The sequence below is a fragment of the Ylistrum balloti genome, unplaced genomic scaffold (genome assembly GCF_031769215.1).
Source record: "Ylistrum balloti isolate Yb309-2 unplaced genomic scaffold, AGI_CSIRO_Ybal_v1 Utg369802, whole genome shotgun sequence".
NCBI classification, from domain to species: domain Eukaryota; kingdom Metazoa; phylum Mollusca; class Bivalvia; order Pectinida; family Pectinidae; genus Ylistrum; species Ylistrum balloti.
Genome location: NW_026781979.1, coordinates 334,110 through 350,846, shown reverse-complemented (window position 1 = coordinate 350,846; position 16,737 = coordinate 334,110). Strand labels below are relative to the sequence as shown.

The 16,737-nt window shown below is 35.3% G+C and overlaps 1 protein-coding gene across 1 annotated transcript in view; it reads left to right on the top strand.

Moving 5' to 3' along the window:
* The window catches only part of LOC132544540 (heparan sulfate glucosamine 3-O-sulfotransferase 6-like), a 32,472-nt gene extending 29,095 nt beyond the window's left edge, over positions 1–3,377 (top strand). Inside the window, exon 2 of the mRNA XM_060208152.1 lies at positions 2,221–3,377. Coding sequence (XP_060064135.1) covers positions 2,221–2,836 — 616 coding nt within the window. The 3' untranslated portion in view covers positions 2,837–3,377. The remainder of the gene's footprint in view (positions 1–2,220) is intronic.
* Positions 3,378–16,737: the final 13,360 nt, after the last annotated feature.

The window sequence follows — 16,737 nt, the reverse complement described above, 5'->3', positions numbered from 1 at the left end:
TACCGACACACGATAAAACACGTCTTCTAATGGTATACCGACACACGATATAACACATGTTCTAACTTTATACCGACACACGACATAACACATCTTCTAACTGTATACCGACACACCGCACAACACATCCTCTTACTGTTTACCGACACACCGCACAACACATCCTCTTACTGTTTACCGACACACCGCACAACACATTTTCAAACTGAATACCAACACACGATATAACACCTCTTCTGACTGAATACTGACACACGATAAAACACATGTTCTAACCTTATGCAGACACACGGCATAACACATCTTCTGACTTTATACCGACACACGATATAGCACATTTTCTAACCGTATACGGACACACAACACATTACATCTTCAAACTTTATACCGACACACAGTGCAACAAATCTTCTAATTGTATACCGACACACGATATAACACCTCTTCCGACTGAATACCGACACACGATAAAACACGTCTTCTTATGGTATACCGACACACGATATAACACATGTTCTAACCTTATGTAGACACACGGCATAACACATCTTCTGACTTTATACCGACACCCGGTAAGATGTCTTTCAAATCAAGTTGTGATTTTTTTTTCTTGTTTACTTACCGGCAGAGCTTCTCCAAAATCAAAATCATTTGAATAATTGTTATCAAGCTGTTTTGGTGTGTTTGAGGAGAAGCTTTGACGTAATGTTGATCAACATGGCGCCAACAGGGCGTAATGTCATGGTCTTGTGAAATATAATCTTTTTAAACTGAGCGAACAGCTGCCACTTTTCTTACGTTTAATTTCCTAACTATCCTCCATTTGAAGAATTTATCCCAGCAAATGGCGCTTGGTTTCTGCCGTTTAGGTGACGACAATTTAGTGAGGTAATACTTTAGAATATACATAAAACACATTATATAACCAGTTGTGTATTGTATACATTACAAAAAATATATCATCATATTACCGATGCTGCCCTTACAAATCATTGTGAAAGGTCAGTGGCGATTAAATAAATTGGAATGCCCCTTCCCCTAAACTCTATGTAAGGAAATCAGCCTTCTGTCATTACACATCACACGAACATTGAAGTCGAACAATATTATTGATTTTAATTTTACCCTTAAATCTTTCACCTATTACTTTGAATATACTGAATGACTAATCCTTGTTAATTTTTTAACAATAATTCATTGCCTAATTTTAATATGAATTTCTAAAACTGAAATCGTTACCATTCGCACAGGTATTCATATCCATAGTGAAACACAATACCTCACGTGAAATATAAGCTTCAGATAAGTCTGTATACCTCAATATATACAACATCCACTTTCAATCGTACACAACAGTACGTTATGGTAACCTTACACGATTCCACTTGGGAACAATGCATCTCTCACAGACGATAACCTGAACTCCAATAATTCAGTCCTTATCAACATACTAATACAACTTCAAAAGTATATTTTGATATTTTACGACGTGTAATTACGGCTGCTATCATAATTTTTCAATTTTGAGTCGATACAACAGAATCAAATATGCAATATTAAATTATCTTCATCTTATTATGATTAAATATCTATGGGTTTCTTGGTTAAATTTCCATTGAGACAACCATGCTTTTTCGTTTCCACTATTCAGTCCAGTCCCCCAATGCTCGTTTCTCTCTCTCTGATTTAGATAAGGATTTTATTGGTATTTGAACAATTTGTTTAAGAAATAATACATTTTGTTTCCCGGGAAATTGTTTTCATTTTACGGCCTCTGTCACAATTCATCATTCTGGAGTATCTGCTTCAGTTGCAATTTCACTTTTTCAAGTTAGTATCGTTTTCTCTCCATCAGTTTTGTTTTAACATAAAATTGAAGTTTAACATGGTATCAGCTAACGGGACACCGTCATATTAGACCGTGCCAATTTACCACGTGAAGTATCTTGATTCAATGGACAATCCATCGATCATGAAGTCTCGTTTTAAACGAGTAGGTGTCCTCTTCCGAAAACAATCGAAGCAGAGGATGTCGCATTGCGTCTAAAACACAAAATTTCAAACTATTAGTTCTTAATTTGCCTTCCACACTCCAACAAAAAAAATCAGCAGTCTTACCTTTTTTAAGATTCTTTATTTGATGTGTAGCGCCAATTTGATATCGTTTGACTGGTTTTTGTGTTAATCCTAAAATTATTTTCTTTCTAATTATAATTACAGGGACCTGATGCCCAAAACAAACGACAAGCAGATGACTATTGAAAAGACACCTCGATACTTTGTGACGAAGGAAGTCCCTAAAAGAGTCTTCAATATGTCACGTGATGTGAAACTTGTTCTCATTGTGCGTGATCCTGTTACCCGAGCTATTTCAGACTACACACAAGTAGCCAGCAAACGTGCTTCCATGAAACCCTTTGAACAGATGGCATTGTCGGATAATAACACAGGCCTAGTAGATACATCATGGTCCATCATCAAAACCGGCATCTATGCAAAACATTTAGAAGAGTGGCTACGATATTTCCCTCTTGAGCAGTTTCATTTTGTGAATGGAGAGAATATGGTCAAACGTCCAAGCGAGGAGATGTTAAAACTTCAGGATTTTCTTGGGCTGAGGAGATATATCAATGACAGTCATTTTTACATGAATGACACTCGAGGATTTCCTTGTATACATAAGATAGGAAGTAAATATCCACATTGTTTGGTTGGAACTAAAGGCAGGAAACATCCACACGTGAATTCAAACGTAATAAAGCGATTACAGGACTTCTACAGACCGTTCAACAAGAAATTTTACCAAATGACCAACATCGACTTTGGATGGCCATGATTGGTCAATTATTTCGACAACCATAATTGCTTTCATAAAGTATTCATAAATGTTTTGATAGATTTTGGTAATGGCGGATGAAAAATGGCACATGCTTTGTCCTCCTATATCGATCATGTACAAAATTACCCCCAATTCGGAGTGAATTTCACCGAAAGCAAGTAATTAGCTTTTGACACGGCTAAAGGTCGAGAACGAAATGTGCCAATATTGAACTGTACAGTAATGTAAATTATGTAAGTAATGGAGAATAACATACATCAGTTCTACTTGGGTAAAGTAGGACAAATTAAGTGTCAAGTTTTACAACTGAATATTTATGAAGTTTTTTATTCTTATTTAAGATTACATAATCTAGTTTTTTAATCATTGGGAGACGCGCATACTAATATGCTATAACGCTGACGTGTCAACGTGGTATCATCTTTCATTGGATCGTATTATATCTAACAAATACGTTTGTGTCTGTATACGTTGATCATTTCCCCATGTTGAGCTGGCTTTTTTGTTGAAGTAAAATATTTTAATGACAAATTTTAAATTTGAATTTTTATTCTTTTTATTCTTAATGATACTTTATGCCATCGTAATTGCTAATCACTTATGTAGGCATACACTAATCTTTTTCTTATTCCATCAACTTACCCGAGTAAATGAAAAAAAAAATCTATTATGTTAATGAACCAGAGAAATTTCCACCGCACCCCTTGAAATTATCAATTTCAGGCGTCTCTACGGGACGCAACTCCGTGAATGGTTTTTCTTAGGTTTAGTTGGTATTGTGACAGCTTAATGAACTCATGTATTCGTCATCTCAACTATTCAAATTTTTGTAGACATTCTATATTCTGTTTACGTCCTTAAATGCCCTTGTGTCAATGACATTCATTAATTCTGCTCAAGCGTTATTTCCCAATTTTGTTTAACCTTGGATAAAAAGTTAATTATAATGGATCAAGAGGCCCATTAATGCTTGTAATGAATACTAAAGTTCTAACTATTATGTAGGTTATACGTTGATATTTTTACCTTTTAATTGGATTACGCTATTCGTTTATCAAAGATATTTACTCAAATGGTCATGTCACTTCCAAGGTCGTCGCACTCCACTCCCATAATTACTACAGGTAAAGAGGAAGTTTCACAGCCGGCTTCACTTTGTTCTCTACTGAAGTTATGAGAGAAGATAGCAGTTATTAGCTAGTGTTAATGGTTCCTGTTAACGTTTCTGCATTCGAATTTCTGTTTTATAAACATTCTGAAACAAATTTCACAAATACCGGAATTCATGTAGTATTACCGCCATATGTTATGAATAACTGAAGTAAAAGGAACGTTGATGCATTAAGTGTATAAGCAGGAGACAAGATGATATTTACAAGGATAGCTTCATTCAGCAGTTACTTGATTATAATAGAAGTTTCCTCGCCTAGGATTAACGTAGAGTCTTCGTTCACCTACTAGATATTCTGACTCGTGATAGAAAATATGTATTTTGTCCGATATTGTCGCTCCTCAGACAATCTTTGACGCCTCACACAGTTCGCGGAATCCTTGACTTTGGACTCCATGCATAGTGAGGCAATGCTTACTGTCAACAGTTTACTGGGCTCGCACTTAAAAGCATATAAAATAGAGCGATAGGATTGATTTTTCCTTCAAGAAACATGTGCTTCATATCTGTTGATTTGATAAACGCCATACATATGAATTATATCTCAAGTAATTGTCCGGAACTCCTCAGTCGGAATCTGACAAGCAATTAGTCTGTCACTCTTTCGTCTGCTTCCGTTTACCTACTCCTGGGGAGACTAAAATTGAACTTCGGCATGCAAGGATCCGGAAACAGGCATCTTTATGAATTTTTTGTGTATTTTTTCACGTTATGCAATGCCTCGATATAATGTTTTTCGAAGCGGTTTCTGTTGCAGTCGAACAATGGTGTGTCTGGAAGTATTCAACAGATTGAAATCAGTTTACTATGAATCATTAATTGTAAGTGATTAAGTAAGAAACCCTTACTGGGTATTATCACGAGAGACCTCTCTTGTAGTAACAATTAGTATTGCATTTCAGTTATTAAAACTAGCATGTGTATCTGCATTGAACCTCACAATTAAATCAAACTGGTCGTGTCACAACTTTGAAATATTAGAAAGTGTTGAAGTCTATCGGAAATACATGAGCTCACGTTAACATCACCTGCATTTGTGACATTACAAAGGGACAGCCTTACTAGTTGTAAAGTTTATTCACCTTTTTCTCGACCTTTACGTACAGGGAACACAATCGGTAACGAAGACTTTATTGACGTGTTTGCTTCATCACAATGACAATATTGTGATCAGTAGAGCTGTCTTTCATTTACAGCAGTAAAGCTGTAGAATGATCACTTTCATACCACATTGTCCTTATTATCCCGGCACTAAAATACCGCTACTGGCAAAAGTTGCCTTCTTTGTCATAATGCCCTACTATTGGGTAAACTTTTTGCATTTATTATTATTTTTTCTATCTACACCCGTTCTTTTAAATCACCAATGCGTCCCTGATAACCATGTACAACAATTACTTTGAAGTATTATAAAATCGAGTCTTAACACCAATAACTTCGTCATATATTTACAGTTTTCTTGTACATTTTGTTTCTTTAAAAGGAATAATCTACACGAGCCAAAATCCTAGTAATTTCCTGGTCCATGTCAAAATTTAACTGGCCTGACGTTGCCAAGTTCGAATCTAGAATTTTAAAAACTATAACATCATAACGTTTCTGTCAAAATTTCCCAGAGCATATTCAAACAAATCAATACACTAACACAGTCCTTACAGAATTATTTGGAAGGTGACAAGTGCTTTCTTGAGTACCACACGAGATCCACAGCCCACAGGAAAACATTCTATGACTCAGACCTGGAACCTCTTTATCTGGAGTTGTAGCTGTGTACTTTCAAAGCGTGTCCGATTTCACTTACAATGTATTATATCACGGAAATGTTTGGCATTGAAAAAATGTTAAATCCGGTTCAAAACATATTGAAAGGAAGTACGTTTGAAAAACATGAACTATCAGGTTAACACATTAGCGATTGCGATACAGAGCACGAATATTTTCAAGTCAGCTGAGAAAAATACACACACAAACTATACTACTTAACTAGATGAAAGAGCGAGCCTTTTACTCAAACTTCTAACGGACGAAGTAGGTGTGATACCCAGACAGATTAATTTCATGCTTTTTACCGATTATTGCCAAATATTTACACTGACAACAAAGTTTTCACCGATACTGGATACGTACTCATCTCTAAAACCGCCAATGTAATCAGGAAAAAATTTAAAAAATAGTTGTACTATGCTTCTATAAAACAGGAAAATTGTTCATTTAATAATGTGAAATGGGATGCTTCGGAAAGGTAAAACCGTCGGGTTTAAGTGTACGTTGACTACTGTGACACAATTAATTCTGTGATATTAACCATCGGGTTTAAGCATATATAGACTACTGTGACACAATTAATTCTGTGATATTAACCATCGGGTTTAAATATTAATTGACTACTGTGACACAATTAATTCTGTGATATTAACCATCGGGTTTAAATATTAATTGACTACTGTGACACAATTAATTCTGTGATATTAACCATCGGGTCTAAATATTAATTGACTACTGTGACACCATTAATTCTGTGATATTAAACATCGGGTTTAAGCATATGTTGACTACTGTGACACCATTAATTCTGTGATATCAACCATCGGGTTTTCGATAGAAATTTGTTATTCAGTGGTTGTATATATGAGTTATACATTAATACTGTCAGTTTGAGGTACACTAGTTCATATCGTACAATTAACAAGTGATTTTTTACACTTGTGTAGTGGTGATATTTTAGCTGAAGACATACAAATGTTCATAGGAAGGAAGTTTATTAGTTCGAAATTAGCCTTCCTAAACTGGTTTTTAAAGCAAATTTTGATGTTTCACTTCACACGTTTCTTTTAAACAAGCTTTAAAAAACAGTTATTTTGCTATTATATTAAATCACTTTGAAACAGTTTTTAATAGCTTGTAAACAGAATTCCAGATGTCTCGTTTCTATGTTCTCCACATAATGACGGAAAACATAATCAGCATTTTTATATAAAAAAATTAATAGAAAATGATTTTATAATAACTGTGAAGCTACACCCAGCACACCTTGGAATGTGTTAATCGTTTAGAGAAACCGATGCAGTAAGCAGAATTTTACCGAGAAGGACGAACGGGGGTTAACACACCATCCATCATACCATTAGTCTATTAGCGTACGTCTGTTCTGCCCAGCTTAATACTTAATACTTCCTAAAGCTCCTATACATCAGAGCAACACCTCCGACACAGAAATTACTTCTCATTTCTGTCGTATATCAAGTTTTATTTATATTTGGGTTTTTTAATGTGTATCTTACCGATCTCTTCCTTGCTAGTACTTGTGTTTTGACTTGAATGTTTTCAATTAAATTCACGAAATGATGACTCATGTTATGGTAAAAGCAGTCAGTATCTATCTTTAAAGGTTTGAAGAGAACTTTGATACCGTAGATGTTTTCTCTAATCTATTGAGTTGCAGATCGCTCCAGACACAATTTTATTTCTCTCTCTTCAGGATATTCAAACGATAGCTTTTTTATAACGACTTTTGCGGACAAACAATTTATGTGTTAGGTTGTCTTAAATCATAGCGATAGTCTGTCTTATTTGTGTACTTTTGTTTTGAGTTTGCTAGGAATAGGACTATAGACCAGACAATGTAAACCAGAGCAAAGATCGAAATACTTGAGTAATTGATTGTTATAGTTTTTCATAAATCCCCAATTTCCAGATGTGCAGGTGCGGTGAACCAAGAAACCACTGGCTGTCTTTAAGCTGTTTACGACTGGGATCCCATCACACTTAAACTGTTAAAGTATCTGCTACTCGAGTTGTCTTGGCAGAGATTCCCAACTAGAAGAAATTCTACTACATTTTTTTCGTGTGAAGACTAATGAGTTGAGTTTAAAATGCACTGTTTGACATTTTCTTGCCAGCTAAATCCTCAGTCTCGTGCCCGCGTTACCTTGTTTTCGCTATGGTGATTGGTCGGCGACATAATCATTCTGTCCCATACCACACTCAATTCTATTCAATTCGTCTAGGAATCAATAAAACGCCTATCGACCAAAAAGAAGGAAAAACGAAGGCTATGTCGTAGGAGGCATCGTTTTATAATTAGCCAGTTCATTGTAGAAACAGGAAATAAAACAGGATGGAAAGATACTATCCTTGTCAATAAGCAAGTATTAAGTCAATGTCATCAATGGCTTTTGAAGTTTATCTAGTGTAATAAAGTGCGTGCGAAAATACTTGTATCTATATCATATCATTTACTAAATTATCGATTACAGGCGCATTTCAAGTCTATATGTATTAAAACACTGATCTATCTGGAGGTGTTCGAATTGGAGCTATTTTAAACCAGATAAGAGTGTGTTTATCTCGATTAGAAATTACTAACGGCTTTTTTTCAGTGTCTGAAAGGAAGGGGAGTGCTGGGGATAGTGGAAGAAACCAGTGCTTAAGTTTTTACTATTTTCTCACAAAAAACCGTTGTTTCTAGATAAAGATAAAAAAAAACGATTCTATTTATTGTCAGGTTCTGGGAATCAAGTGGACAGATTGTTCCAGTCGAGATTCAGGTCTTTCAATTTTGCGATTTGTAGTGATTATTCTCTAATCATTTTATTGATAAGATTTCTATTCTAAAGGAATGCCTTAGCGACAGAAAAGAAAGTGGAAACTTGCACCTTTTACCGGATTATGGCGTCATCTACGCAATCACAAAAACTAGTCTCTAAGAAAAAATTTTACAAAATGTCATAATTTGTGCCTCGTTTTGTTTATAAGTACAATAATAGGTAACAAAGGATATGATAGTATTAGCAATAAATACCTCCAATCACTTAAAAAATCTAAAACATGTTATTGTTCTGATTTAACTGATTAAATGATAAATATTGTATACCATCAAATAATCGATACATCATGCAATAGGCAAAGCAGTATAGAGCTAACGTTTAAGTTGATAATTCGAAAAGTACATTTCACAAAGAAAACGCCACCATTGTTATTTCCATCGAAGGGGATTTATTAAATTATAACATTATCTCGTTATAGTGGCGACAGTATAGCTGGACACTATGAAGACGGTTCACACTTTGTTCGTTTCTTGCGTGTGACGTTCACACTTCTTGTGTACCACGTACGTGTGTGACGTTCGCACTTCGTGTGTACCATGAGACTGTCAGTCCATCAGTTACTGTGAACGCTGTCTAATGGATTCAGACTGTCGGTCTATCAGTTACACTGAACATTATCTCATGGGGGCACTGCTAGGAATCCATCATGTCGGAACAATTCTCGCTTATTGAATCTCTCCAACACAAAGATCCGATTACCTTTCAATATCTGCTCCGACAACAGCATTTACCTTTTGATCAGTCTATCGGAACGAATTAAGATGGTGTCCAGCATATCGTTAGTTTGTACATAATTTTGTAATATAATCAGACCATTGCAAACAAATTACTATACAGACACAGCATCAGGACTGTTCGATGGCTTCTCATGACATTTCCGGAAACCAAATACATTTCTCCCCCAGAGTCATTTCATTTCCGAAAGCATTATAAGGATGAAATGTAAGCAAAACGAGATTCAAAATCAAACTCGATGAAACTAGTATAGTTGTTATTGGTCATTTCAGGACAATGTCCATTGATAGTGGGGCCGCCGAAGGACGTTTATATAGTGCCATCACATTGAAATGCCACAGCCAGAATACAGTAGTGGGAGATTCCACCCGGTTATATTATAGTTATGATGGGCTAACCAGTCCTTGTTCGCCCGTTAATTTCTGAGCAACAATCAGATAGTCCCGTGACGCTTGCGTTAAGGTTTGGGGACTGGTCAGCCCAGTGTAAATATGATCCAATCAAGGAATGCCATCAATACCCCTTGAAATTATACGAGAAGTTTAAAAACGGTTATAGTCTTCAATTCCAACACCAAGTAATAACATGCCTTAAAAGTGATGACCATTGGCAGCAGGAAACACTTATGAGCAATAAAGGACTTTCATTTGGCAACTTGTGGCACCTGACCTTTAAAAGTTTTGGCAAAGGCCCAGTATGCGCCATCTTGCGGGATACGGGTTGGAACCTTATGAAATTGTTATGGAAGCTAACACACATTTCATTTTTGTCAATAAATTCGCCCAGCATCGTAAAGGTCGAGCTGTTTGGCTTACGTCTGGATAGTTGATCCCAGAAAATAGAGAAAAAGATGGAGATACTTGATCTTGTAGAAATGTCAGATCTGTGAAACATATTTTGGATCTACATCCGGTTTAATGTAAATTTGTTCTTAACGTTATTGACTTTTGTTGTTAAAATCCTGACAAATAAGAAGGCATAGAACGCTTTTTTAAACTGAATTTAATGTTGACTGCTAACCTCAGGCCTAAGGCGGTTGTCTCTCTGTGGCTCAGCAATGTTATTGGGTTTCAGGTTTTAATGTGTTGACAGAAAACCATCTTTGGAAACCAATATAACAGAAGTTTGAGCCAATGCGATGTCAAATTCCCTTCAACCTGTTTGGCAAATGAACCCAAAAATACATTTAGGCACGCATAAGGCTTTCATTCTATTACACGGGAGCCATTTATATCAATTGAGAAAATTTGCTTGTGTTGAAAGAAATTTTGAGGGTTCTTTTTTATTCAGAATTCATTAGATGTTGGGCCTGTCGAAGCTCTAACGCTGATTAATGACTTAGGACATCATACACGTCTATATTGTACAATTTGTACTTTCAGTCCTTGTTACGAAGGCAGAAAAAAAGGAACCCGTTTAGGAATCAATTCTTTGTGTGTTCGTAAGGTTGGTACCCAATGATCCTTAGGTCGGTAAAGGATACAACAAGGTAACTTACCAGGTGAACTCGCATAAATGAGCAAAAATGCTTTAAAAAATTAGGATTAAGTAACAATACACGTGAGTTCATAACACGAAGTATTGCAACAGTAAAGACAACTAATTTGTGAATATCGATCATTTAAGCACAGCACGGTAACCAGGTGAACTATCCAAGGTAAAACCTCGTCTGTTTTATCAACTACATACCGTCGCAAGATTGCATGTGTCTAACACTGATAATTTCACCTTTCTATTGATCAGAAAGATGTCTGGAGCTTTAGAATGATATTTTTACTGATATGCTCTGTGAACGCAAGCCTGTTAAATCACCTGAAAGCAGCAACAGTAAGTAATAAATACATTTATGTATCATGTGAATTATCTCAATACTGAAATACATGTATACACACATAGATTACATGCGATAATAACAATAATTTTTTTTTATCAATACTAAGTTTTTAGGCTAAACGTACTCAGTACGCATAGCCTATTGCGACGGCCTTTCAGACAAAATTTACCGATCCTGGCCTTCTCATTGGCTGAAATATCGAAAAGAGTTAGAGCCCTCTAGCGGCAAATTTCTGCGTAAATAATGCCGCGATTTTTCAAATCGCTATTTTAAAAGCATCCAAAATTAGTTTTTTTTAAATAACAATACGATTACTACATATTTCAAAAAAGAAGCACAGTGTGGTTGAACTATTGATGAATTTAGAACAATATATTTTACGGAATTCTCGACATGACGTAAGCGTACAGAACACTTTACGTGCGAGTTGGCACCATGATAAGAAGCTAGTCTGGGGGCTTGGTTTGGATTATCAACTAACAGTACTAATAAACAAACAAAACTTACAAACAGAACATCAATTTTAGTTTAATCCTTGTCGTTGTGGCAAGATCGTATTAATATATAACATCACTTTACCTCATTAGACGTCACAAAATTGGACTGTTCGTCCTACGTGCACACCCGCCGATATAACACTTTTCAGGATTTCCACACCCACCGCCATGACATTTTTTCAAGTTTTTGAAGATAAAAAGTTTGCGCTTCGTAGGCAAGGTACATTTGGTGCTCATGATTTATGAATGTATATTTCAAATACTGTACTGATCATGATGTTGACTCTGTTATTACTTATTTTTTTTGTCTTTTAGTTTTATTTGATGAAGGTTGATTGTGCTGATTTCTCAAGGTTTGTTAATGTGTATCAGAGTTCCTTGAAATGAAAATATTCCTTCAAACAAAGCGCGTATAAAAAATATTCATGTTTATAATTATCAATTAACTAAAACGAAATATTTCCATTACACATTTATTCATTTAGCGTGTAATGGTGACATTATCTAATGCATTGGAGATCAGCAATAGTAGTGGCTATAGTGAAAATATTGTAAAGTTTGTATATATATATATATATGGAAGTCTGGTTAAATCTCATAGAACTATGCCTTTATAGACATAATTACTGGAAGAAAAGTTTAACCATGATACTTCAAGGAAGATAGGCATATAAATGCATTTAATGTAATTACTTACACTTTTATCTATCTGAAATGCTGTGTATACCTTATCTACTTTCCTCAACTACAAATATAATTATAATAAGTAAGGGCTATTACTTTGCAATACATTCAAAATAAAGAAGTAGGTATAAAGTCCTTTCGATTTGTTTAAATCCTCATATTGATAGGTTAGTAATTGCAAAATATTGGGTATTTCAAAGGTTTTATTTAGTCAACTTCATCATAGAGCTATTTATCATTTGGCTTGCTGGCGATAAATGTACGGTTGTGTGTATTTTGTTATTTTTGTTTACCTATTTTGATTTATTCATATAATTGTCGTGAAATTTGAAATCAGAATTAAAGAAGATATAAAATTGCTTAAAGTTAAGAAAAATAGCCTCTGGTTCTCTTATTTTAGTAATTTTTGCATTCCAAAGTGTATGAGTATGGGGAAAGTAATATAGCTTAGCGGTTATTTGTGAACATTTTTCAATACGTTAAGCCTCTCAGTACTTTCAGTACATTGATTTAATTTCGCAAAGTATTTTACGCACTCTATCTTTTTCATGGATATGTTGTCAATGCTATGACTAATTGCAATGACTTTTGCGGATCTCTTTGTCGCTTGATTTCAATGTGAATACAGGTTTTAATTGAAATAAATATAGACATGTCCTGGATTTCTGACAGCCACTGTGTAGTGATCGGCAGGTAAACGACTCCATACACTTGTCTCTCTTAAACGGATATACCTATATCACGAGTCTCCCGTTATTTTCGTTCAGCAGGTTACATACTGTAGCATTAGTGATAAAATTGCAAAAATGAAAATGGAGACGTTTTAAAATTCAAAGTGAAGTATTGATTGAAGTTCGGAGGCGTTCTGCATGTGTCAAAGTTATGTTAGTCAATACAGCAAAGGATTAGCATTTTTTTTCCGTCTGTGTTCTGGTGTAGAATACTTTGTTACATCGATGAGAGCGAGAACACTTATTGGATAAGCTAAGATTGGCCACTCAGAAAGTATTGTACAAAAACACAATTGAATACCACTTTACCGTATCAGACACAACATTTTCCGAGTAAGAGATTTGATTGCAGCATCATGTGGCTATAGTAATTTTAAATCAAGCTGATTATCTGAACTTCAAACTTTAGTGTATTATAACGGAATATGTCCTCACCATATGGCGAATTCTAACATTTAAATCTATAGAACAATAAGAACATCTGTATTTGAAAAACGTTATATTTATGTCAATACACTTAGACGGTAGATAATTCTTACGCCCTACCTATCTGCTCCTGCTGTGTGATCCAAGAGACTCACAAGGGAGGCTTTGTCCGTAAAGGTAGGAAGGTTCTAGGTCCTGTCCACAAACCTGGATAAAGTAACGTTTTAAAATCAATACTTTCTGTTCGATTTTCAGTTTAACTTACACTGCGTTAAGGACTTGAGAACCGTTGTGTAATGTGAAGGGTTGGATTGTTATTCTACTGCGGCTAAGTCATTTCGGTATGATGGCACTGTAAATACCCGGGTGAACCATTCATGTGTGGACTCTGTCTAATGACCTCGTCTGTTATGATGACACAAAACAAAACAAAGGAACGGTAAAAAATCTATCCTTCTCTCTTGGAATACACCGTTCAGTACTTAGCACTGTTGAGTTGTTGATGTCGTATTACACTTTTATATGGTTTCCTTTCTTTGTTTCATATGGAAGCGTATATTTTTGCCACGTAACAGGCGAATAACGTGTTTTCAGAAAAGTTTGAACGGTTCCATCAACAACTGCCGGGGCTTTATCATCATACAGCACCGACCTTGACACTGAGTGTCGATCTTTTCTGTAAAATCCGCATGATACTTTGATAATAATATAACATAAAAATGTTATGGTAAATTGCAACTATTAATGTTTCATTATCGCCGTTGCGTTCTCTGAAAATGTTACCCTTAGCAAGCTATCTTTCGGATTCATGTCGAAGCATAATTCTTTGAAAAGGACAAAATAAAACTAAAATACAGCGAATGGATTTATCGTTTTATCAATTCTGAGTTTGGATGATGATCTTAATTAATTGTCGGCATGTTTGGCAGATCAATTATATCCATCTTTGATGAAAAGAAGAATTCATGCAAAATTAACATCAGCAATCGAACTTTTAAACCTCGAGGTTTGCAGTAATCTACACTCCATGTTTTGATACATTCAAAAAGAGGCACGGTTCAGAAAATACCTATATATACACCTGACGATCTTCTGGAATTACCACATATAGGAAAACTACGACATTTGAGGCTAGTATACCTAGCGATCTAACATTTTCAAATGTCTTTAGATCAATTTGGATTTTCCGCAGACACTTCTAAGGTTTCAGAATATAGGCCCTTGTTATCACTGACGAATCATAGAAGATCGAAACAGCTGTATGATGCAGATTAATTCATTATTTGGCTCGACTGTGTAAAAAAAAATAAAAGTGTTATTCATTTGTATGTCTTTTGTACATTCTTAATATCAGAATCGAAATTTAATATCTTTTCATTCCCTAGGTAACGGAACGAATCATATATTTTTGTATTTCATGTCATGCTGATCAAATACTTTATGTAAAACCTTCATATGTGACATCAATGATTGTACACAAGACACAAAAGTGAAAAGCACATTTTAATACAAATTTACATTCAGATACAGTAGAGCGGAAGAACGAGTTAAAGTAGATGAAATAGCTATTTTGGTCCTTCTAGGACTCAATCTAATCATATCCATTTAACATCACATTCACAGCAATCAGTAATTAGCTGAAACATGATCTGAAATAAGTGACAAAGTAATTTGAATTTTACTTTATCTGCAAATTAATATTTGATTTTTAACACTTTTAAAATCTAAAACTAACACTCCCTTGTCAAAAGGCACACTAAAGAACACACAAAACAAGATCCTTATATAGAAATATTATAGTAACAACTATGTCAATGTTTATCAGCTACCAGTAATTCCTTTGGTGTCTCGATGCTAGTAGATGTCTCTTTGAGATTGTCATCCAGCGTTATCCCTCTATCAGATTGGAATGGAACTACTAACCTTTCCAAAAGTACACGTGGCAACATTTAATTGCCTATTTGGACAATGATGTAAGTTTTCATCAGTTTATCAACACTAAAGATCTCTTGGTAATATGAGCTCTGTGTAGGTCTTAAGAGAGGATCACAAGAGAAGGGAATAGCAAAGTGGGACATTTAGGGAAGGAAAGTGGCTGTATAGGGTATCGAAAGTGACAATAACACCAGCAACGGCATAAATCGTAGTGGCACAGATGCTGAGAGATCCGTGAGGATATATCTATTTATTATAAGAAGATAACGCTAGACTGGTGCCGCTTCACGTTGTTGCATTCAGTCTAATTTTAATATTCATTATAAATTTCAAAAAAATATTTCATATTTTACCAATTTAATGTATTTTACTACAAATGGAATACGACGAAACGGAACCAGTCCAGTCAAAACACCGTAAGAATAAGTCAAGGTTTGATTAAAAGGTGTCTGCATTTGAAAGTCCGTCCAATAAGTTAATGTGTGAATTGCTCTTCATCTTCTAGAGATACTTTGTATCCTTTGTGTAACCAATGGCTGTTGCGCAAGCATAGCAAAACATGTAGCTATTCGGAAGACACGATGGTTATCTGTGACATGTAAATCACGTGTAATGGTGATGTTCGGATTCTATCGCTAAATATTGTTTAAGTCAATGATTCCCCCCGGTTGCGTTATCAATCAATTCATACTATCGGGAGAGCCGTTCTCGTTTGAATCTCAAATGACGTAAATCCTTCCCTCGTCATCAAGAAGAGGACATTACTTTATGTGAACACGTGATCATCAGAATTTTATTGCTGGGTAATTTTGTGTATTGCAAAAAGCCTCCAAGTTGTTAATAATAAATTGAGGCAGGCTTTTTACAGTGCTAATTTGAACACCATATACAATGATACATGTACGAGATAGTTGTAACGTACGATCGTAATATCGCGTAAACTGTCGGGTGCAGTGCCAGGGCATGAACATGGTCGGGCCAGCCATCACAGTAGGCAGTATAAACTACGTGAAACAGACATCAGTCAATGCCAGTTACATGCCATTCAACGGTAGTTCAGATTGCATTGCAGGGCAGAATTGCTGTGAGATGTGAGGTCATAAACAAGCAAGTTAACATCAGTAGCACTCCACTGCTTTTTCGTCAGATTCCTCTTGTAAGGAAACGGTAAGGTTGTATATGCAACTGTATTCCTTTGTAAAACTGTTGTGTTTTCCCCTACACATTACTGGAAGTGATGCATTTTCTCATAAACGTTTGTAGAACTACTAACTTTTT